This window comes from Psammomys obesus, unplaced genomic scaffold (assembly GCF_907164565.1).
Source record: "Psammomys obesus unplaced genomic scaffold, mPsaObe1.curated_primary_1811, whole genome shotgun sequence".
NCBI classification, from domain to species: Eukaryota; Metazoa; Chordata; class Mammalia; order Rodentia; family Muridae; genus Psammomys; species Psammomys obesus.
Genome location: NW_026585504.1, coordinates 55,781,938 through 55,806,866, shown reverse-complemented (window position 1 = coordinate 55,806,866; position 24,929 = coordinate 55,781,938). Strand labels below are relative to the sequence as shown.

The following is a 24,929-nucleotide window of genomic DNA, read 5'->3' as shown; positions in this document are numbered from 1 at the left end:
GGAAAGGAAATTTTGGATGCCACATGTTCCATTGACTATGAACTACCCTTGTAGAACAACATAACTGAAGGAGCTTCTTACACATAATATATTCCCAGTCCTGAACATACAGAAATAGAGATGTAAAAGGTGACAGAATCAGAGCTTATTGTCTGTGGTCTCTGGTTGTTTCCTAAGGAGATTGCCTTCTAATCCTTTTGAAAATGGAAACTATTTTTTTCCATTGAATGGATCACATATAAAACAGTGTATTCAGTTTCCTGTGGCCAAAAATGTTATAAAACACAATTTCTCCCTCCATACTTGGTTCTTCACCAAGTACATTTTACTCTAAGAAAAGCATGTGTCTCATTCTCTGGTCAATATTCTTAGCTTCTCAGCTTGAGCATGAGGAGCTGCAAACACAGAGGATGGGAAAACATTATGTTGGATAACCTCCACAGAGTCCTGCTACATCCTACCCCCTGTGTGGGAGTGTGTTAAAAGCAGTGGGTTATATAAAAAGATTTCTTTCTGTGGCAACACATATGTCTCATCTCTTCTCTAAAACTGGAAGCCTTTAGATCAGGTGCCAGGAAAGCCATGATAAGGGCAATGCCCACACAATCTGAACATTTCTCTCTAAGTGAGAAATGCTACAATATGGTATTCTCCCTTTGTAGGTGAAGAGAGTCAAAACCTAAACAGGATCAATTCTGCTGCTTTTTTCTTTTTTCTTTCTATCTTTCTTTTTTTTCCCCCAGTTTCATGGAGGAAAAGAAATGTTGTGTTATATATAATATTACTGAATAAAAATTCTTTAAATATTCTTTAACTATATCCACAATCCTATGAAGTTCAAGTGGATTTTTCCAGTGCATCCAGGGCAGAATATAATGGTGCACAGTACAATTTGGTAGAAATTTCTACCAAAGTTAGAAGGTCTGTGAGATAGTTCGGCAGTTAAGAGCCCTTTCTTCTCTGGGAGAGGATCAGTTTCATTCCCAGTACCCACAGTGGTTGCTCATAACCACTTATAACTCTAGCACCAGTGGATTTGACTTCATCTTCTGGTTTCCACTGATACCTGCACTCCCATTCACATAGTCCTACACAGACACACATGCATAATTGGGGGAAAAGGAGACTTTAAAGGTGTTAGTTATAGATGAAATAGCTAACTTCCAACCTGGAACTAGGAAAGGGACATGCTTGCGGTTTTAAGATATTCTGGCGAATCTAGAAAACATTCATATTTGTTGTTTCTGGGGTTGTCATCAGTGGCCAAGGAAGTTCAGCAAATGCTTGTTCATGGTCATATATTTAGTGATCACAGCAAAAAATGATTCAAGTCCAGCGCTTCACAATTTCTGAATCTATGGAAGTGTCCAGGGTTTGTTGCTAAAATGTAAAGGAAGGGAATGGGCTTGAGTGGCCAGAGTGAGTAAAGGAAGATGACATCAGGAAGGAGGAGGAAGCTGAGGAGAGGATTATGTTTAGGGGATCAAGAGCATGAACCCAGCACTAGTTATGAATGGCATAAGGTAGGACTGAGAGTATAGGAAGGGTTGAGCATGTGCTAACATGATCAGAAGGCTGCACTGGGTAATAGCAGGGTCTAGCAATGGATGGAAGTGAAAGCCAGAGGAACAATGCAGCAAAACAAAAATTCTGTAATCTAATAGAGAGCCAAATTAGTAGCTTATCTTTAAAAAATACTTACTATGAATCAGGGAAATTGTTCGTATGTGTGTGTGTTAACCAAATTACAGTAGGGATCATCATTAACTAAGTTTTCCAATAATGCCTTTGAGACAGAGCAGCTAAGCAACCTTCCCAAGGCCATGCAGCCAACATGTAGCAGAACCTGGTTATGCATGAAAAAAATCTGATGGAGGAGAATTGATCTGTTTCTGAATGGTGCTCTCGCTAACCTATGTACACCACAAAGCCCACACTCTTTGACAGGATTGTGAAGTAAAAAGTGTTGTGTTTCATTTTTTTTTCATCAGAAATCATACATTGTAGGAGCTGGAAAGACCATTCAGTTGGCAAGTGCTTCGTGAACAAACATGAAGACCTGGTTTGCAATTTAGCAGCCACATGAAAGCCAGGCAGAAGGGTGTACTTACAAGTCCAGGATGGGGAGGCTCCCTGAGGTTCTAAGGTTCCTTAGAACCTCTAAATCAATGGGTGACAGATTCAGTTAGAAAATTTGCCTCAAAATAAAAATGGTGTTTAGAGTGATTGAGGAAGTCCAATATCAATGATATGTCCTCCAAATGCACATCAAACATGTGTACACACAACCAGAGTGGGGGTAACTATCAATGCTGCTTATTGTCAGAGACCTGGAGGGAACAGGAGCTCCACAAGGAAAGCAACAGAACAAAAAAATCTGGGCACAAGGGTCTTTTCTGAGACTGATACTCCATACAAAGACTATGCATGGAGGTTACTTAGAATCCCTGCACAGAAGTAGCTAAAGGAAGCTCAGTTTCCAAGTGGGTTCCCCAACAATTGGACATGAACTCTCTGACATGAACTCATTGGCTGGCTCTTTGATCATTTCCACCTGAGAACAGAGCAGCCTTACCAGTCTACAGAGAAAGACAATGTAGCTAGTCCTGATGAGACCTGATAGACTAGGATCAGATGGAAGAGGAGGAGGACCTCCCTTATCATTGGACTGGGGGAGGGCATAGGAGAAGAAGAGGGAGGGAGGGTAGGATTGGGAGGGGATGAGGGAGGGAGCTACAGCAGAGATACAAAGTGAATAAACTTAATTTAAAAAATCAAAAAGAACATACTGAGACTCAGAACATACTGAGATCTAAGATTTCCAGTAAAAGTCTTGGCCATAGCTAGTTCTTGAGAATGATTATGGAAGAGAGGAACTTTATAATTAGCCTGGAATGGCTATCCTATGGAGGTAGAGTCTGAACTAGTTAAGTACCTGCAGTCCATCTGTAATTCTCCCCATCCTGCTGTGTGTGCGAACTGAATAATCCTTCTGTTATTTAAATGAGGGTCTTACAACATCATCTCATGACTCTTTATATGTGAGTGAAGAAGTGCTTGTAAGGAACATGAACCTTTCTTATTCATTGCTTTAAGTATCCTTGAAGGAGAACATGTGTGCTTTTCTATCAGCCTGATCTTTCTTGTTACTTGTTTTTACAGAAAAAGTAGATCAATCTATTGATAAACTTTTGCTGTCCTCTTTGACACAGAAGGGTCATTGGTTTGAATGTAAAGTATCCTATATTGGCACATGTGTTTGAATACTTGAATCCCAGCTGGAGCTGCTTTTGCATGGTTGTGAGAACTATGAAGAGATAGAGCCTCATTGGAGGAAGTTGATCACTGGGGGTGGGCCTTTATGTTTGATAGCAGGGCCTACTTCCTGTTGCATTCTGCTTTCCCACTATAAAGACAATATGACCAGCTGCTTCCTGCTCCTGTCCCCCGGTTTCCTCTGGCCTGTAGATGGTATACCATAGAACTATAAACCAGAAACAACCCTTTCTCCTTTCCTTTCTTTTCTGTCAGTGTTCTGTCACAGCAATAAAAAAAAAAAAAAATATTTTGATGATGGTGTCCTTTGCTTTACAGAAGCTTTTCAATTTCATGAGGTCCCATTTATTGATTGTTGCTCTTAGAGCCTGTGCTGTTGGTGGTTGGTGTTCTGTTCAGGAAGTTTTCTCCTGTACCAATGAGTTCTAGGGTATTCCCCACTTTTTTTTTTCTAGCCGATTTAATGTGTCTGGTTTTATGTTGAGGTCTTTGATCCACTTGGACTTCAGTTTTGTGCAGGGTGATAAGTATGGATCTATTTTCATTTTTCTACATGTAGACATCCAGTTGGACCAGCACCATTTGTTGAAGATGCTATCTTTTTTCCATTGTATGGTTTTGGCATCTTTGTCAAAAATCAGGTGTCCGTAAGTGTGTGGGTTTATTTCTAGGTCTTCTGTTCAATTCCATTGATCCACCATTCTGTTTCTATGCCAGTACCATGCAGTTTTTATAACTGTTGCTCTATAGTACAGCTTGAGATCAGGGATGGAGATACCTCCAGAAGATCTTTTATTGTAGAGGATTGTTTTAGCAATTCTCGGTTTCTTGTTTTTCCATACAAAGTTGAGAATTTTTCTTTCCAGGTCTGTAAAGAATTGTGTTGGCAATTTGATGGGAATTGCATTAAATCTGTAGATTGCTTTTGGTAAGATGGCCATTTTTACTATGTTAATCCTGCCAAGCCATGAGCATGGGAGATCTTTCCATCTTCTCATATCTTCCTCTAATTCTTTCTTCAGAGTCTTGAAATTTTTTTCATACAAGTCTTTGACTTGCTTGGTTAGGGTTACACCAAGGTACTTTATGTCATTTGTGGCTATTGTGAATGGTGTTGTTTCTCTAATTTCTTTCTCAGCCCTTTTGTCTTTTGTATACAGGAGTGCTACTGATTTTTTTGAGTTAATTTTGTATCTGGCCACTTTGCTGAAGGTGTTTATCAGCTGTAGGAGTTCCCTGGTAGAGATTTTGGTGTCACTCATGTATACTATCATATCATCTGCAAATAGTGATAATTTGACTTCTTCCTTTCCCAGCTGTATCCCTTTGATCTCCTTCAACTGTCTTATTGCTCTAGCAAGGACTTCCAGCACTATTCAGGTTCAAAAAAGGGACACCAGCAAGGGGTTGAACTCCGTGGATAGCAGCAAACCTGGCATGTGCAGCTGAGGTGGCATTTTCTTGAATAATTTACATATATATATATATATATATATATATATATATATGTATAACCTAGTCTATCTTTTAAACATGTGATTAATACTTTTGTTTAAAGAGGAAAACAGATTTCAAATTTTCCCTAGAGGAGGGCGTTGCCCTGTGTTCTGCCTGAGCATTTCTGCTTTCCTTAAGCCTGAGGGGCATGAATGCAGAGTTCTGTTCTTTTTTTTTCTTGGGAACATTCTAATGATCATTTTGGCTAAAAGTAAATTTCCTATGTGTCTCAACAGTATTCAATGTGAGAAAATCTGAAATTCCTACAAGCAAAGCTTTGGGCATGGCTGCAAGTGAATATCTAGGTTGAGTTATTTGAGGTGAGAAGATTCATTCTGACTGTGAGTAGCACTGTCCCATGGTCCTGAACTGAATGGAAAATGAGACAGTGCTTAGAGCACTAGCCTTCATCCGTTTCTGCCACCGGACTTCATACACAATAAGACCCACTGTCTCCTGTGTCTGCTGCCATCATGATGGGTGGCAGCCCTCAAACAGCAGGTCAAAGTCGACCCTTCCACACTTCAGTTTCCGTTGGCAGGCACTTGGTCACTACAGTGAGGTGAATAACTACTGTCCTACTACACAATGCTTTGTTCAATTCTGAGAATTCATAGAGTCTGCAGGTCTGCTTTAGGACACCTTGTTTCCTTTTCTGCCTCCTCCCCAAACCCTTCACTGGCTACAGCGGTTAAAGCCTTCTAGTCGTCATCAGTTTCTACCCTCACATATTTACACCTACATTCAGCAAACATGAAAAAATTAGCTTGCTTGTTATTCAAAGTCAGCATGAGATTGAAGGTTGGCAATTTCAGAGGAAAGTTTGGTGAGTCCCATGTATCTCAAAGTGACAGAAGGAATAAATATTGCATAGGTCTCTGCAGTTACCAGGCTTACTCATGCTAACCTGAAACTCTGGAGTGTGTGTGAAGACTTGCATGCTGGTGGAGGGATCATCAGAACCAGTTGGCAGTGGTTTCAACAGGCAGTAAGGAGAGTAGCACAAATCACTACTGTTTTCAGTGATATTAAATAATTAAACAATAATTCCCCAACAACTATAGCATCTGAGAACTACAGGAAGTCAAGTATTAAAAGAGCAGCACATTATCAGAACTCAAGCTAGAGTCCATGGTGTATTTTCTCCGAATACACACTCAACACATTTAAATGATGACATATAAGAAGAGGCTACAAGCATCAGAGGCTACAGGCATTAATTTATTTTATTAATGGAGATAGGGAAGAGCTCAGTCAGAAAAATGCTTGCCAGTACATCATGAGACCTGAGTTTTAGTCCCAGAACCCACTTAAATGAGCCAAGTGTGATGGGATATTGAGATCCCAGCTCAGGGGAGGTGGAGATCGGTGAATCCCTGAGGACTAGTCACCAAGCTGAGTTCTAGGTAAAAATAGGAGAATCTGGCTCAAAAAATAAGATAAGAACAACAAACTGAGTAATGACAACCAAGGTTGTCCTCCACCTCTACACACAGGAATGTATGCTCATACACATACACACACACACACACACACACACACACACACACAGACACACACAGGCACACATAAATACGCATGCACATGCACACAAACACACACCAACCCCCCCGCAAAAAAAAACCTACCTATTTCTCCAAGCATATAGGAAATTTATAGCATGAAATTTCTAGATGGTGTTATCTTAAATTATGGACACATCTTTTAGAAAAAAAAAAAAGTAGTGTAGAATAAGTCTCTTAGGCAAAATTCACCCCCAAACCATGTCCCCACTTTAAGTAATGTGCATTTAATTATTGTAATACAAACAGAGCTGGCTGGTTTTAATTATGTGTGTTTGTGTCTGTGTGTGCAAGTGCCCATATGTGAGTAGATTCACAGGTACAGGTATGTCCTGGAGGCTTACACCTGCTATTTTCCTCAGTCACTTTCCACCTTGTTTTTTGAGACAGAGTCTCTTATTGAACCTGAGCTTACTAGTTTGGTTACTGTAGAGTTCTGTCCTCGCATATGTGAAGCTCTCATAGCCAGTACTGTCTGAAAGAACTGAATTTGTACCCAAAGCCCACCTATACGTACCACTCCCTTATAATTAACACACTTCTTTTCTTTTTTGGTTAGATGTCCTTTAATGTCCAGCTGTAATCATTACTTATACTTTGCTTTCTGGGAGAGAGTTCTTGATGTCAAATATTGCATTCTGCTGAGAGCAGGTGCTTAACCTTAAGTCAAAACTTGAACACTTACGACTTTAACAACAAATGACGCTTACACAAGTAAACAGTATCCTTTGGTGTTCGATATAGTATTTACTCAAGATGAAAAATAAACTTAGAAAAATCTGAAATCCATTTAAAAAATTTCTCACTGGAAGATGTATAAGAACCAGTTGGCAGAGATTTGAGCACATAGTAAGGAAAGTAACACACATTGCTGATGTTTTCTGTGCTAGTAAATAATTCCCACAGGTCTGCAACATGTCAGAATCACAGAAAGTGAAGCTTAAGGACAGTGGCACATTCTTACAGCTTGAGCCAGAGTCTGTGATGCACTTTCCTGTAATATACACCCAACACAATTAAATAACTACATTTCATCTAAGAGTTAAGAATTCTGCCCTTCACCTCTTTATTATCTTGAAAATTTCCCAAATGGTTAGTGCCATATTTTACTCCAATTGAAAACCAAGAAAGGCAAATGGGATAAACATCAGATGAGGGAGAAAACAGGGACCAAATAGGAGCCAACCACAGAGGGACTCTGAAAGAATCTACCCAGCAGGGTATTAAAGCAGATGCTGAGACTCATAACCAAACTTTGGGCAGATTGCAGGGAATCTTTTGGAAGAAGAGGAAGATAGAAAGGCCTGGAGGGGACAGGAGCTCCACAAGGGGAGCGACAGAACAAAAAATTCTGAGCCACGTGGTCTTTTCTGAGACTGATACTCCAACCAAGGACCATTCATGGAGATCACCTAGAACCCCTGCACAGATGTAGCCCATTGCAGCTCAGCCTCCAAATGGGCTCTCAAGTAAGGGGAACAGGGGCTTTCTCTGACATGTACTCAGTGGCTGGCTCTTTGATCATCTCCCCCTAAATTGGGGAGGGGTCAGCCTTACCAGGCCACAGAGGAAGATTATAAAAGACAGTCCTGATGAGACTTGATAGGTTAGGGTCAGATGGAAGGGGAGTCCTTTATCAGTGGACTGAGGAATGGTCATGGCAGTAGAATAGGTAGGGAGGGCAGGATTGGGAGGGCAGGTAGAGGGGCTACAGCTGAGATACAAAGTGAATAAATTGTAATAAATAAATAAGTGGAAAAAATACAAAAATCCTTTTTTAGCTTTCAGGGCCATACAAAAACAGTTGTTGGGGTAGCTATGGCTTCTTATTTTAGTTTGGTCAGCCTAGTCTTATGCAAAAACTGTATGGTGAGAAAGTGTTCCAGCTGCTTGGGGAAAAGTGAGATATTTAATTTGTATTAAAATGTCATATTGTGACCCCAAACATGTATGATTACTATTTGTCAAATAAAAATTAAAGCTACTTAAAAAAAAAAAAAAAAAAAAAAACAAGAGTACCTGATAACAGCACCACCAGTGCCAGCTGTCATTAGTCAAGTGGTGTGAAGTGCTCCTTCTGTGTCCTAAAGCTAACAATAACATTTTTGTTTAGCAAGGCCATTGTAAAATTAGACAAGCAAGCCACAGCAATGTACACGAGCAATGTAATCTATAAATAATGCAGTGGAAGGAAGCGCACTAGCACAATATTCTTATTACATTCTTGTGCATATCTGCCATGGAAGGTGAGTTTGAAGAGAAGGCAGTTCAAGAGAAAGAAGAAACAGACAAAGTGTCTGTAGATTAAGGATATGATGTGGAGAGGAACACTGGAATCCATGCAGCTCCTGGAGGCCAGGCTGGCACTGTGAAGTTGGCTCTGTTTCTCTGGCTGGAGGGGCACAAACAGTGGCACTGAATGGTGCTCACAGGTTTGTGTCCATGGCAGCTCTTGTCTGAAAGTGAAATCACTAAAAATTCAGATTTCCAATCAGCCCAGTGGACTGTCATTGTTTACTTTTCCCTCATCTTTATCAAAAGTACCTGTCCTGGAGATGCCTTAAACAGCACTCCTGTTTATTTAGTTATTGGCTGTGTCAGACTCCACCATTTATTGGTTTCGAAAGCTGTTTCTAACTTCTGCCTGATGTAGTCTAGCATCCCCTCTCTCTCAGTCTCTCTGTGTGCATGTATTTGTCTGTGTGTACAGGTATGCACACACATGGATGTGAATGTCTGTGTAGGCCCAAGGTCAATGCCAAGTGTTTCCCTCCTTACTCTTTTGAGACAGGGCCACTTATTAAACTTATTTATAGCATTTGGGTTTGGGTATACTGTCTGCCTAGGAAATTCCATGGATCCTACTGCTTCTTCTTCAGTGAAAAGATTACAGATGCATGCCACTATGTTCAACTTTTACACGAGTTCTGAGGATTCAAATCCAGTTCCTCATAGTTGCATATCAAACACTTCACTGAGAAAGCCCTATCTTTAGCTCCTAAAATGTCATTAAAAAGCATGAAAAATAATGATAAAAGAATATAAGAGATGTGGGGGGGTTCTACTTTGAAGTTTTATAAATCTTTTGTTTTTCTGTATTCGAATCTAGGTAGGAACACTTAAATGTAATAAAATAAAATGATAGGTAGGTTCTGTGCTACATCTTATTCTCTGCTAATTATCTGGCTCAAACCTCTGGAGCCCTATATGGGAACATAAACATAAACTCTTCTCATTTTACAAGGGAGGAAGCTGACACTGCCAGGTGTTAAATGGTTTTTCAAGTTATATAGACAGCAAGTATTTTCTTGCTGTCTATATTAGAAATTTAACAGGCTCTTGAGAAGCTTTGAAACTTTTAAAATAATGCTTCCCACTTGAAAGTTAAGCTATACATTGAACTGTTCTTTGTGAATCATTTGGAAGATACAGGGTAGCATCTATGCAGAGCTACACTGTGCCTGGAACAATGCTGGTGCCAAAGGAGGGATGTATCAGATGAAAGGCTGATATGCTGAGACACAAATAAGGAAAAGGAATGTATGGAGACGATTGGGCATGAGTACCATAACAAACGTTGCTCATAATGGATGTTTGAGAGAATGGCAGCCCATTCTCTGGTAAGACCATCAAGCAGAAAACAGTAGGATAGATTCAGTGTACACCTCTGTGTTCTTAGTTGTGCCTCTGTGTGGCAAAGTAGATCATAATCTCTCCCCTCATGGTTTGAATGGAAAATGTCCAACCACAGGCTCATGTGTTTGAACGCTGAGTCCTCACCTGTTTAGAAACTTGAGTGACTTTTAGAAGGTAAAGAGTAGCTGGAGGAAGAGAATCACAGTGGATCCTCCACAGAGGATCACAATAGCTCTTGATGTTTGATAGCCAAGCTCATTTCCTGTCACTTTCTCATTCCTACGGTCTCCCATTTCTGCTGTCAGGCATTCCTTGCCTAATGTCATGTCTTTCCTACCATTATGATTCCATCACCTTGAAGTGAAAGCCAGATGGGCCTTTCTTTTCCTGCTCATGTAGTTTTTATCAGAGGTTTTATCACAGCAACTAGGAAAGTAACTCATACAAAGCAAATGCAATTGATAGGGTTGCAATTCAGTGTTGGCTTTAGTAGGAGTATAGACTACTCTATTCTTTGGAATGATTTGTGACAAGAGACGTGTTCTCTTTTTTGCTAAAGTGGGTGCAGTCATTAGTGATGATTATTAACTTAAAATGAGGTTATTGAAACTGGAAACTGACTAAAAAAATCATTCAATTTTAATAAATTTGAATATTGATTGACATCCAACTTAGAAACCTTGGAACTATTCTTAAATCTCATCCTAGGTTTAATTCAGGGTCTTTTTAATATATTGTTGTTTCATAAAGACTGAAAAAAAATCATACATTGACTATCCTAGTGAAAATATTGGGTCCCAGTAAAATTATAATTTTCAGAATCTTGTATCCCACACCAGGCTTTTATGAGAGTTGTTGCACAGATTATAATTCTGGTAACTGGTGCTCTTATAAATACACTGAGTGAATTTTAGGACTTGTGAATTGTGAACCCTCTTGGACGATGAGTTCTGAGGTAAAGATCATTTGTAGGGTCTCCAAAAAAACTCACTGGCTTTAACCAGTGTGTGTGTGTGTGTGTGTGTGTGTGTGTGTGTGTGTGTGTGTGTGTATCTTCCAGAGGTACACATGTCTTCTTGTATCCCTCTTACTTTATTTTTCAAGACAGGTTCTCTCACTGAAGGTGTTGTCCTCTAAACAGGGTAGACTAAATGGCCAGAAAGCTCCAGGGACCTTCCTGTCTCTACCTTCTAGCCTCAGGATTATAGGTGGGTGGTGCCACATTCAGCTTATTTTTGATATTTTCTTGTTATATTCTGCTCAGTGAATCATCTCCCAAGCCCCTCACCTGCGTCTTTGTACTAGTACAAATGGAAACTTTACACGCCTCATTATAGGTAGTGATCTATGACATACTTTAATGCTACACATAAAGTAATCCAAAAATTTTTGGTCCCAATTCCTTTGGTTACTAATATCATAGTGTCGTTTTGTTTAAAAATAATTAGGATATTTTTAATCTACAGTTTAATATGCCAGAATTTTAGAAATTCATCTGAAATAAAGAGGGGTTTTGTGTTGGGTCAAACAACCTAACGGGTTTGTGGGTCATTTAGAATATTGGCTTTGCAGATAAAACATATCTGTCTATTGGGCACATCATAATACTGGCTCAGCAAAAAATTTTCCCCTACATAGCCGGAAGTCAGACAACCAGCTCTGTCTGATATTAACCATGGTCTATAAAAAATGTTTCTTTGTTCAATAAGTTTGAGAAATGTCAAAGTATTAAAAGTTAAATGATTTTTTGAATGATTTCTCTCTCTCTCTCTGTGTGTTTGTGTGTGTGTGTGTATTGGGTAAGTGTATATTTCATATACTTATAAAGTGTAAGATGCATCCTTCTTCTTCTTCCTGTCTTCCTGCCCATCTGTCCCATGATTCTTGCCATTCTCCTCCTCAAAAGCCCAGAAACCTAGCCAAACCTCCTCCATTGGGGCCTCCCCAGGTATAGACCACTTAATGAAGCAATCAGGTATAATTTTTAGGCAGCTTTACCCAAATAAGGATGGGTGTATCCAGCTGGCAATAACCAGATCCTGAGTGCCACTAATTAGCTTTAGACCAACCTCCAACAAACCACTTACCAAGAAAACCCACCACTGACTTGATTACAAGACAACTAATTGAGACAAAGTTACCTCTTTTCAGATTACTCTGTCTTGTGAAACTAACCAGCATCACAGGTGACAGGGAAAAGCATGACAAGACCGCAGAAACAGAGACCAGAAACAGATGAGTAAGTCAAGTGTAGATGCACAAAAGTTGAAGAGTCTTTGAGGGGCTATCCAGCAAGAAGTTGATATGTTAGCCAGAAATCAAGATATATAAGCTTGGTCTTTGCAGGTACCCCTTGGCCCAGATTTTTGGCTCTGTTATTCTCCTTATGGAGCTTTTGTTCCCTCCAGGTATTTATGTCTCCCACTTCTTCCATAAGAGTCCACGTACTTTGCCCAAAGTTTGGCTATGAATCTCGGCATCTGCTTCAACACCCTGCTGGGTTAGGACTGCATATAGAGAGAACCCCTGCCATATATAGCCCATGAGCAGCTCAGTCTCCATGGTAGATCTCTAGTAAGGGGATCAGGAGGAATCTGTGGCATGAATTTGGTTGCCTGCTCTTTGATCACCTCCCTCTGGGTTGAGTGGCCACAGAGAAAGAGGATCCAAATAGTCCTGATGAGACCTGATAGGTTAAGGTCAGATGTAGGGGAAGAAGACCTTCCCTATCAGTGGACTAAGGGAGGTGCATAGGGGGAGATGAGAGAGGAAGAGTGGGACCAGGAGGATATGAGGGAGGGGCTACAGCTGGGATACAAATAAATTAATAATAATAATTTTAAAAACATATAAGCTTAGACTTTGCTGGTATATAGTAACTTATTAGTTTTGGTCTGTTACTTAGCAATATGATTTTTCAGAGAAGACAACAATTTACATTTATTTTGTGAACCTTGACAAATTATGAATAAACTGGCAGGTTTCATTTTCTCAAACTATCTTAACTCCCCTTCTTATAGTACTTTCCCCAGACCATACCCAGATTTTTGCCTAGTCCTTCAAAGACAAATTGCATAGAGAAAGCTCCCCAGTCTTTTCAAAAGACTATGAGGGTCCTTTTTCTTCTTCTGAAAGTCAGTAGTGAGCAAGCATGTCCCCTGCAGGTGTGCTTACTTGAATGTGTAAGGCCCAATTCAGGTTTCACTTGTCAGAAATTGTCTCTAGTCTTCTAAATGGCTCAAATGGTAAACATCCTGTCTTGTCCTTGAGGCAGTTTCTTGGCTGTTTAGTTTTCCCCCCCTGTTGCTATGAATAAAATCCCTAACAAAAGCAACTTTAAAAAAAAATAGGGTTTATTTAAGGAATGAGTGAAAGGCTATAATTCACATTGGTGGGGAAATCACAGTGGCAGCACCCCAAGGAGGTAGTCACTCTGCAGTTAAAGAGAGGGACAAAGCCTAGGATTCAGATCATTTCCTCTATTTCATGGTGTGGGATTGCTGCCAAGGGAATGGTGTCACCCACAGTGGGTGAGTCTTTCTGTCTCAAGTAGCACAGCTACATAGCTTCTGATAGTCATGAAAGGAGCCCGTAGAGTAAGTCTAGATTTTTGTCAAGTTGACACCATTAATTATCATAGTTATCTCAGGGTGACCATTACCCTAGTAGCAAGACATTTTATTCCCATTTTCTGTGAAAAACCAAACACACCCCATCAAGTTAGAACAATGACATCATGAAATTACAGGAGGCTGGACAATTAAATCTATTTCATCTACTACTTAGATTATCCATGACCAACCTAGAAATTATCCTTGTCCTATGGGAGATTGTGGGGGGGTAGTGGTGGTGGTACAATGTAGAATAGGTTGGGACTCCAAAAGATCGACCTGTGGCTGACTCCCAAATGCAGGGTTAAAGATATGCTGCTGCTCTCAGTTCTGCCTTATTTTTTTGAGGAAGGTTCTCTCACTGAAACTGGAGCTTTCCCATTTGGCTAGAATAATTAACCAGCAAGCACTAGAGGTCTTTTTGTCTTCATGTCCAGAGCCCTGGTGTTACAGACAAGTGATGTTATGACCAGCTTTTAATATTAAGTCCTGGAAATGTAATCTTATGCCTTCACACTTGTGTGGTAAACAGTAATGGTTGAACCATCTCCCAGATTCTAGAACTAAGAATCTTGAGGAAAGAAGTGAGAAAGCTAGAACTTTTCGGCTTATGGGGCTGCATGTCTCAGAAAGTTTCGTTGCTGTTGCGTGACCACAGGTGTTCTTCACATTAATGTCATTTCCAGTTTACAAATGACATGTTTAAAGCATTACTTACAATCCTATGCATTGTGTTGCAGCTTCTTTTGGTAAACTTTATAACATCATGACACTGGGAGCCAAAAAGGCTTTCTGTTGCCAGTGAGTGCCTGGAGGCTACTTGTCTCTACCTCCCCAGAGCTAAGGTTATAGACACACAATGTCCTGCCTTTTCACCTGGATTCTAGGAATCAACCTCAGGTTCTCAAGCTTGCACAGCTAGTGACAGATCCATCTTCCTGGCCCCAGGAAAAAAAAAAGTTTCAGTTGTGAAAAAATTTTTTAAGTTATCACATTTTTCTATTTACTGTTATTAACTTCCTTTACCATCCATATCTAATGCTTTCTTTGAAAACTTCCTCTCATCTCCTTAAACTCTTGTTCACTCTGATTTTACACAGAGGCAATACATTTGGCAGCACTTATGATACCCACTGTCTTAGCTTGTCTGGGCTCTTTGGTAGTCATAAAAGTTGATATATTTATATTGAAAAACTACACTGCACAGCCACATCTGTTCTGTCCTTTGCAACTGGAGGTTGCAGTTATTATTATTATGACCTATTATGCATGATATGTGTGGGTTCACCTTTTTCAGGTGAGTGAACATGTGGAGGTCAGAGGTTGACACAGGACATCTTCCTTCATTGATTTCCACTTTATATCTAGAGTCAGAGTTTCCCACTTGACACTAAAGAGAGTGAATTTTGTTTTCTAGCTAGTTAGTTTTCTCTGGGGGAATTTCTTCTCTCTTCATCCTGGGTGCAAATATCACAAGAGGGGTGTCTTGCCTGCCTGAAATATTACATAGATATCAGGGATTCAAACTTTGTTTCTCATATTTGTGCAGCCAATGCTTTACCTACTGAGTTATCACCTCAAACACCTACCATGACAATTTGAATTAACCGCATTATGCCTGAGATTCCACGCACAGTGTTTGTCCCCTTTCATAGCTCTATAACATTATCTTTCTATGTCTGGTTCTAAAATAAGCAGTGTGTGCCAAACAAGGAGAAGAAAAGAAACAAAGCATCAGTTAAACAAACTGGTTAAAGATTCTGGAGATTATACTCATGGAACAGCCTTTTTTAAATAAGTAAATTAGGCTTATGAATCTGATATAAAGTGTCTGCTTGAGGCGACCTTTTCCGGTCTTGGTGTACTGGTCCCAAATGCATCTTGCTATAACGCAACCCAGCATGTTCTCACTCACTTCGTTTCTTATTATAGGAACAATAGATGTTTCCATTTCCCAAATATGCTTTTCCCTCACAAGAAAACATCATTGATTTTTTTTTTTAGTGACCATAGACAAATGATTTTTTAGCCTACATTTTCAATGCTAAATTGAGTTTATTAACAGTAGTTCAAGGTCTGTGGGAGGCTTATTAAAGATGGGATTAGAAGGCCAATATTTCTGACAGCTTGCCCCAAGCCTTCTCTTTTCATATATGACTGGACTTGAAAGCATTGCACTGAAAATATTATAATGTGTATTCTATGATAAGGTGGTTTGAGGGTCTTTTAATAAAAAAAGAATGTCATAGTGTGCTTTTGTGTGTGTGCCTACATGTATATATGTGTACTGATGTATGTACAGATGCACTTAAGTGTACCTGTGCAAGTAGAGGTCCTAGGAGACTCTTGGTTGTGTTCTTCTTGAAGCATCCACCTTGATTTTAGAACAGATTTCTCATTGGTCTGGATAGCACCAAATAGGCTAGACTAGATAGCCAGTGAGTATGAGTGATTTGATGGTTTCAGCTCTAGCATTATCTCATGCACTATCACATACATGGATTCTGGGTGACTGAGCTCAGGTCCAGGACATGTTTTATCCAGTGTATAGGAAACTTTCTAGAAAAAGTTAAGATCCTGCTGATTCCAAGTAACAGAATATAAAATCCAGCCAATAGGAGCAAAATGCATGTTTTCCTGGAAAGTTCCTGGTTTATCTCAGACTGTAACACATTTTACAGAAATCCTCAGAAAGTCTGGGTGTGAAAACAGGCCTTGGGGAATAACAGAAACTAAATGGACAGATATCACCAGGACTCCTCCCAGCTCCTCTGCTGCATACTGCAGGTTGCCAGATCTTTTTTCTTGTCTCTTTCATATTAGATGTTGGGATCTTGTACTCCATAGTGTAGGCCATCAAAATCAGGCAATTTTCTTGACATCATAACTAACAGGAACATAGAAAAGGCATTGCTTACCTTTCTTTACTTATCTATCTGTTGCTAAAGCAATAACTGTTTTTAGAGGCAGTTGGTGGTTCAGATGCTAAAGATGCTTGCTCTCAAGATTGACAGCCTGAGTTCATTTCCAGAGACATACATGGCAGAAGGAGCGAATTGACTCCCTCATATTGTCCTTTCACCTCCGCACATCCCATGTGGCAGGTACTCCCTTCCACCTCATTTATACACAGTAAATAAGCAAATAAATAAATGTAAAAAGAGAATTTAAAAATACATACTTTGTTGGCTGCCAAGACAGGCAAGTGATAACTGGGCCTCACTGAATCTCCGTGGGGGTGGATAGGGTGAAAGGGAACAAACTAGGAAGCCTGGGGAAAAGTGAGCTCAGGAAAAGAGATGGTCAGAGGTCAAGCTAGAAAGTTAACTCAGCCATCTGATGGCTCATGACCATCTGTAACTTCACTTCCAGGAGATCCAACACCCTTTTCGGGCCTTTTCCAGCATCAGGTACACATGCATGTGGTACATACATACATACATACATACATATATATATATATATATATGTATGTATGTATGTATATATATATGTATATATATATATCTATACATATATATATGTATGTATGTGTATATATATATATATATATATATATATATATACATACATATGTATGTATGTAGGCAAGCACTCATACCCAAATATGAGAAACATATATAAAAAGGAGATCATCAAAAGCAAGGCAATGGCAGGATACAAAGGAGGAGAGGGATTCTGACAGAGGACGTTCAAAGCAAGGGCTACTCTTCGGGGTTTGTGAGGGATGGATAGGGGCGGGTGGGGGTGTCAGGAGGTGAAGCACCTTACCCAGATTGGTTGAAAGGACATCATGCTGGTTTACCATAGCTAGTGAAAGTCTTCAGGATGGCTTTGGCGCTTTCGGAAAAGAGAGAATTGCCTTGCATTTTAATTGAGGGGTGCACTCAACTTCAAACCATGTTCTGTTTCTGCAGGTAGAGATAGTTTCCTGGCCATCTTTCAAATGAAGGACAGACAGTAATCTCCAGGAGTGCTATTTTTTTTCACTTCCTTTAAAAAACTACAGGACTTTTCAATGTAAACTTGTAATTCTTCTGCACTTTCTGGCATAATTAACATACCATTCTATAGAATATTCCTTCTTCCATTTAGTTCTCTGTGCAATAGCTTTTAAGCTTTAACAGAAAGGTAGAATTCAGCTCTGAGATCCCTAGTCCCCAGCAGTGCATATATTTGTCTGGTTTACATATAATTTAACTCTCGCAGTAATATGATTTTAGCAGATCCATTTCCCATTGTTTCTTGTACAGTTTTTGTTTGCCTCTCTGTTTCAACTGTCTCGGCTTATTATTTTTTACATTCTTTCCCATTAGGTGTTTACCCAACTCCTGTGAACATGGAGGACGCTGCACTCAATCCTGGACTACCTTTTACTGCAACTGCAGTGACACTGGTTACACAGGAGCCACCTGTCACAACTGTGAGTACAAACACCAGGTGCCCACAGTGTGTGGGCACAACTCCCAGAAAGCAGTATGGGGCCCTGACTATTCATCATGGAGTGGGCCCTGTTTTTTCATTCAACATGGATTATCCGATAGGATGTAATATGTTAAATGCTGAAGGAGGTAGGAGAAAATTCCGGACACAGGACATATCTTTTTGAAGTGTATGGGAATAGGGCAAACAAAGTAATGTTGGATACATATGCTAAAGTGAGAGAACGGCGCTCTAAGGACATAGGGAGCAATATAACAAATGGTATGGATTTGAGGGCTTCAGTTGTATTGTAGCAACAAGTAACTAATATATATCTTTGATCATGTGGTGTGATGTCTGTCTTAGTTATTTTTCTGTTGCTAAGATTAAAAAAAAAATTCTGACCAAAGCAATTGAAGAGAAAAAGGGTTGATTTGGGTTTACAGGTCCAGAAGAGTACAGTCCCTCATAAAAGAATGAGACATGGCAACAGGTGGGGAAGAAATGGTAGAAAGAACCGAAATCCTGACAGACCAATTGTTCAAACATGAACTTATGAAAGACACTTCCCATTCAAAATATAACATGGCTATACCCCAAAGTCCCTCATACTCCGGCAGGCCTTCTTCCCCCATTGTCCTTATGGAAGGGGTGTCTTCACCTGAGTGTCACTATGACTCAGGAAGAAAACACATGAAAAGGAAGCAAGCTTGTGTTTTATTCAAAGGTTTATACTAAAAAGTGTTTGAGTGTTGCTTCTGCTCACGTTCAATTGGCCCGATACTGCCCTAGTGACACCTCCAGTGGGAGGCAAAGTGCATTCAGACCATGAGAAGTGAGATTACAAAGCCAGAGTATCGTCAATAGGTATTGATATCTACCTGTCAATGCTGGCCATTTGGGAAACTTCAGGTTGAAGGCCTGGGCCAAGTTATAGAAGGAAAACAGAAAAAAAAAAGTTCTTAGAGTAATAGAACAAGGGGGTCCATGAGGCATAATCGTGTCCTGTGGATAATGAGTGAAGAGTCCCAGGACCTGGAGTGGAATGCTGGTGATGGAAAGAGTGACAGCATGGGAGAAGGGGATTGGGATATGTGGAAAGGAGATATATCCATTTCCTTGCAGTTAGCATAATTTCATCCTTGTACATGACTAAAAAGAACTTTATCATGGATATAAACTACGTTTTTTATCCATTACCCATGTGACATGATTCAAATTGTTTGAATGTTACATGTTTCACCTTTCTTATCTGTGACACGTGACTAATAATAGGAGCTACTAGTGGAATGAATAAAATGCTGAGCAAGTGCAAAGCTGTGTTAACTCTCTGAGTGAATAGGACAAATGTAGAGTTGTCACTGGTTCAACCTGGCATAATATTTGTTCAGAGGCCTAACTACTGTGCACAAGTTGCTGAAAAATGGCAAGGATATCCAAGGGAAGTTTGGAATTGAAGAGTATATGGTTGCTTAAGTTCCTCAAATAAGATAAATCAGCAGAGTCTTGGAAGTCAAAAGGTAGATTTTTTTTTTATGCCCTTTATTAAAGCGTTACACCAGAATCTAGAAAAATGGCAATCAGCAGGTGGATCTTAGTGATTCTAGCAGGAACAAGACAGTTTATACTGCATTGTAAACCTATTCTTTTTTTTCTTTCTTTCTTTCTATATATATATATATATATATATAGATATATATATTTATTTATTTATTTATTTATTATTCTCATTAGTTACATTTTGTTAATTCTGTATCCCAGCTGTATCCCTCATTCCCTCCCCAATCCCACCATCCCTCCCTCATCTCCTCCCTGCCCCTTTCCAAGTGCAGAAAATCATATGAAAGAAGGGGAGTTTGATGTGGAAAGGATAGGAGCTCCACAAGGACCAAACATATCTGGGCACAGGGTCTTTTCTGAGATGGACACTCAACCAAAGACCATGAGAGGATAAAACCTAGAACCTCTCCTCGGATGTGACCCATGATAGCTCAGTAATCAATTGGTTTTCCATAGTAAGCGGAACAAGGACTATTTCTAACAGGAACTCAATGACTGGCTCTTTGACCTCCCCACCTCCCAAAAGGTAGATTCTTAAAGTTAAACATATTTTATGTATATTCTTTTTGTAAGAGGGTGTGTGTGTGTGTGTGTGTGTGTGTGCGTGCGTGCATAAGAAGGTCAGAAATCTTCCAGTGTCACCCTCAAATGTGGTCCACCTAGTTTTGTGAGGCACGTCTCTAACTGGGGTGAAACTAAAGAAGTCTAAGCTGGCTGGCCAATTACCTCAGGGATCTACTTGTGTCTGCCTTTCTAGAACTGGTATTATAAGTACACAGTATTACATCCAGCTTTTTAAAACATTGGACATTGTTTTAAAAAGCTGGACAAATCAGCTACATTATCAACTGAACCATTGTCTCAACGCTGCAAAGTGAATATTCTCAGAGATAGAGGAGATACATGTGGTTTAAGGATACAGCTTCACTGTGAAAATCTGAAAGCAGACATCCTGCAGCAAAATTAAAAGCACAGATGGAAGAATTTAACAGAAGCTCCTGGGCCAGAAATATGCAGCCTGCAATAGGTAGCATAAAGGCAGAAAATCCTCTGTCTCAGCAAGGTCAAAGGTAAAAACTGACTCCTCAAAATGTTACTCTGACCTCCACATGTGGCAATAGCATATGTGTATCTGTGCATCTGCAGTATCTCTCTCTGGGTATCTGTATGTATGTATGTATGTATGTATGTATGTATGTATGTATGTATGTATGTATGTATGCATGTATGTATGTATGTATCTATCTATCTATCTATCTATCTATCTATCTATTTATCTATCATATCTCTCTGTTTATCTATCCATCTGCTTATTTATCTATTGATTTATCTATCTCTCCTTGTTTCCCTCTCCTAACAAATAAATAATTTTTAAAAGAAGAGAAAAATGTAAGATGTTGTTTTGTTCTGATTATCATGTCCTTTGCTTTATAGAAGCTTTTCAGTTTCATGAAATCCCATTTATAAATTGTTGATCTTAGAGCCTGAGCTGTTGGTGTTTATGTTCAGGAAGTTGTCTCCTGTGCCAATGAGTTCAAGGCTCTTGCTCAATTTTTCTTGTAACAGATTTAGTGTGTCTGGTTTTATGTTGAGGTGCTTAATACACTTGGATTTTAGTTTTGTGCAGAGTGATAGATATGGATCTATTTGCATTTCTCTATATGTGAACATCCAGTTAGACCAGCACTATTTTTGAACATGCTGTCTTTTTTCCATTGTATGGTTTTGGCATCTTCCTCAAAAATCAGATGTTCATAGGTGTGTGGGTTTATTTTCATGTTTCAATTCAATTTCATTGCTCCACTATTCTCTTTCTATGCCAATACCATGCAGTTTTTATTACTGTTGCTCTACAGTAAAGCTTGAGATCAGGGATGGAGATACCTCCATAAGATCTTTTATTGTACAGGATTGTTTTAACTCTTCTGTTTTTGTTTTTGTTTTTTCTTTTCTTTTCTTTTTCCATATGAAGTTGAGACTTTTTCATTCAAGGACTGTAAAAATTGTGTTGGTATTTGATGGAATTGCATTAAATCCGTAGATTGCTTTTGGTAAAATGGCCATTTTTACTATATGAATCCTACAAGCCATGAGCGTGGGAAGAGAATCCACAGAGGAAGAGAATCCAGGCAGTTCTGAGACTTGATAAACTATGGGCAGATGGCAGAGGAAGCGAATTCCCCCTTTCAATGGACTAGGGAAAGGAGATAAGCGGGAAGATGAGGAAGGGCAGCACTGGGAGGAGTTAGAGGAGGGAGCTTCAATCAGGATATATAATGAATAAATTATAAAAGAAAGGTAAAATAAATAATATATAAACAATAAAATAAAATTTCAAAGTAAAAAAAGAATAGATAAACATGACACACAGAAAAGCAGTGATCATAAAATGTTAAAAATAAGTTAAGAAAGAGATATAAGGTATTGCTCACAAAAGAAAGAAATGTGGTCATAATGTTCACTGAGGTTGTAAGTCATACTCTGAAGATCACCTTTTACCATAAGAGATGTCATTTGACTGGGTGGATTTTTAAAGAGCTCAGAGAATAGTGTGATGAGACAAAGAAAAATACAGAGGGGAAATGTGTGTTCCTGCAGCTGGGTAACATAGGCATATACTGGCATTGGCTGGTCTAAGAAAATAGACGGACTGGAGCCAGAGGTGTAGTCAGAATGCAAGTCATTGAGGATCTTTCCCTGACATGGGAAGGGAAGGAAATATTGGTTTTTGTCTCTGTTTCTAAGAACAACAAAAGACAGTTCCTTTCATTCTCATTCATGAGAAAAGTCCAAACAGCTCAAAATAGGAGTGAGAAGGCAGGTGAGGCAGTTGGTGGTTAAGGACACAGGACTGCCTGTATGGTGCTTGTTACTCCCTGCAGAGAGGTCAGAATGTGCTCAGCTCTTGGAGAATTGGGTTGGAGGGTCAGGCTTAGGCAAACAGAGACTTATGAAGTCATTGACAGGGGTGAGAGTATCACTGGGAAACTAAAATAAGAATGAGATGTAGGATGTGTGGTTGACTCTTCTTGTGATTGGCTTAAAGGAAAGGAGTAGTCATTTATTGAGCACATAATTATACTTGTCACCCGGTAGGATTTTGTTTGGTTGTTTGTTTGTTTGTTTTTATTTGCTTATTTGATTTTAGCATAGTAGTTTTCTCATATTCATGAAGTAAATACTACAGTCTCAGCTAGATACCTGTTACCATAGGCAGAACCAAATGAAATAAATGAACAGATTTTCCTATACACATGGTACTGTTACCAGAGCTGTTAGAGTCAAAGGCTGAGCCCTGAGAGCCCCAAAAATTCAGGGTAGGTCATCCTTTTTCAACAGGCAAGTTCAAGACACAAGTAAGAAAAGCAGAGAAAGGAGATTTAGTCAATTTTATCACATTGGGAATAGGAACAAAGAGGGTCTTCCAGGGTGCCGACATGAGGTGCAGATGTAAGTAGAGAGCCACAGAAATGGATAGCTAAGCAGTTCTAGCCATGGTGTGGTTCTGGCCCTTGTCCCTATCTTGGTCTATCCTGTAAGGTAGTTAGGTGATATCAGATCAGTTTGAAATCTATGACCCGAAGACACTGGTTCCTGCATGCCTCCAGCTTTTTCCATCTTGTGGCATGAAATTCTTGTAAAAATCTTGTTTCTTTGGCAACATTCTCTTTGTTAATGTAATAGAAAAAGGAGGGCACAAGAGTCTCTTTAGTCTGTTTTCATTCCTATAAGCAGGGTTACATGCTCATAATAGAATTTAACTTTTAAAAAGAGTAGCAGGAGGAGCAGTCCTGTTAGGCCACAGAGGAGAACTTTGCAGCCAGTCCTGAAGATACCTGATAAAACAGGATCAGGTGAATGGGGATGAGGTCCCCCCTTATCAGTGGACTTGGAAAGGGGCAGGGTAGAGATGAGGGAGGGAGGGTGGGATTGGGAGGGAATGAGGGAGCGGGATACAGCTGGGATACAGAGTTAATAACATGTAACTGATAAGTAAAAAATAAAATTTAGAAAAAAAAGAGTAGCAGGAAGGGATTAAGACAATTACTGGGAAAGGTAATTATAATAACATGCTGTAAAAATGTTTTAAAAATCATGAATTGATTGTTTCTTGAACTTTTCATCTAATATCTTCAGACTGCTACTAAGCATGAACAATTGAAATCTCAGAATGCAAAACCCCAGAGAAGGGGATAACTCATCTTCTTAGACACCTACAATCTTGCAACTTATAGTCTCAGAAACTGTGGAAGCTCTCCCGACTTTTTTACTTCATATATGGAAGTCTCTTGTCCAGAAACACTGTTCACGTATGCATGAAAACTGAACATAGCCTGGTCAGACCAACTTGGAACATCAGCTCTCTTGGCTCCTCCTTTGCATTTTGCTACCATGGTAGACAATTAATAAATGCAAATATTCTTTGCATGAAAAATATTTAAAGACACAAAACTAAAGAAAGCATAATTTACACTCAGATCCAAATGAATTAAAAGCACTTTTCTCATATTTCTGCAAAGAAGGTTGAATGATGTTAATTATTACATGAATCACAGCAAGATTTACCAACATCTATGCCATGATTCTTGTCAAAGACTGAAAGCAGCAAGGCAGGTTCTTCACCTGAGATTAATTTTCTTTCTGTTGAAAACACCACAGTCATTTTAAAGTTTCCCACATAATCTCCTCAATGCTAGTTTGTTCCTTTTGCACCTACCTCTCTCTTTCTCTAAACATCTTCTTCCTCCTCCTCCACCATCTTGTGTTTTAATTGAAGATAAAACTAGCTTCAAATGACTGCATTGAAATAGCAGCACAAAAAATTGCAATTACAAATGTTGGTTGTATTTTCAATCTCACAGAAGCAAGAAAGAATTCCATATTTAGACATAAAAATTAAGGGAAGGCAAGTCTGCTGTTGATGTTGCATCATTTGGAGCACAGTGATGTTTATTGTGAACACTGAACAAAAACAATGAACATGTTTTTTCATATATTTCATCCGGTAGAAGACTACTTGACAGAGAAAGGCAAATTTCCAGTGTTCCCCAAAATTAAGAACTAATCTGGGCAAGGGGAGAAGTTCCATAGGTAAAGCACTCAAGAGTGAGAAATTGAGATTGGATCTTCAGAACCCACATAAAACCAGGTGAAAGAGAAGAGGCAGAGACAGAAAACTTTTGGAAGTTCAATGACCAGCTACCCTAGAGTACACAGCAGGAAAACAACAAAGCTACGCTGTCTTAAGCAAGGTGGAAGGTTAAGCTCAAAATATGAGGTTGTCCTGTAATCTCCCTGTGTGTGTCACACACAGAGTTACACACACACACACACACACACACACACACACACACACACACACACA

The 24,929-nt window shown here is 39.4% G+C and overlaps 1 protein-coding gene across 2 annotated transcripts in view; it reads left to right on the top strand.

Annotated features, from left to right (window-relative positions):
* The window catches only part of LOC129672188 (contactin-associated protein like 5-1-like), a 715,327-nt gene that overhangs the window by 454,252 nt on the left and 236,146 nt on the right, over positions 1 to 24,929 (top strand). For both annotated transcript variants that reach the window (XM_055601503.1, XM_055601502.1), the window contains exon 11: positions 17,899 to 18,005. In XM_055601503.1, coding sequence (XP_055457478.1) covers positions 17,899 to 18,005 — 107 coding nt within the window. The remainder of the gene's footprint in view (positions 1 to 17,898; positions 18,006 to 24,929) is intronic.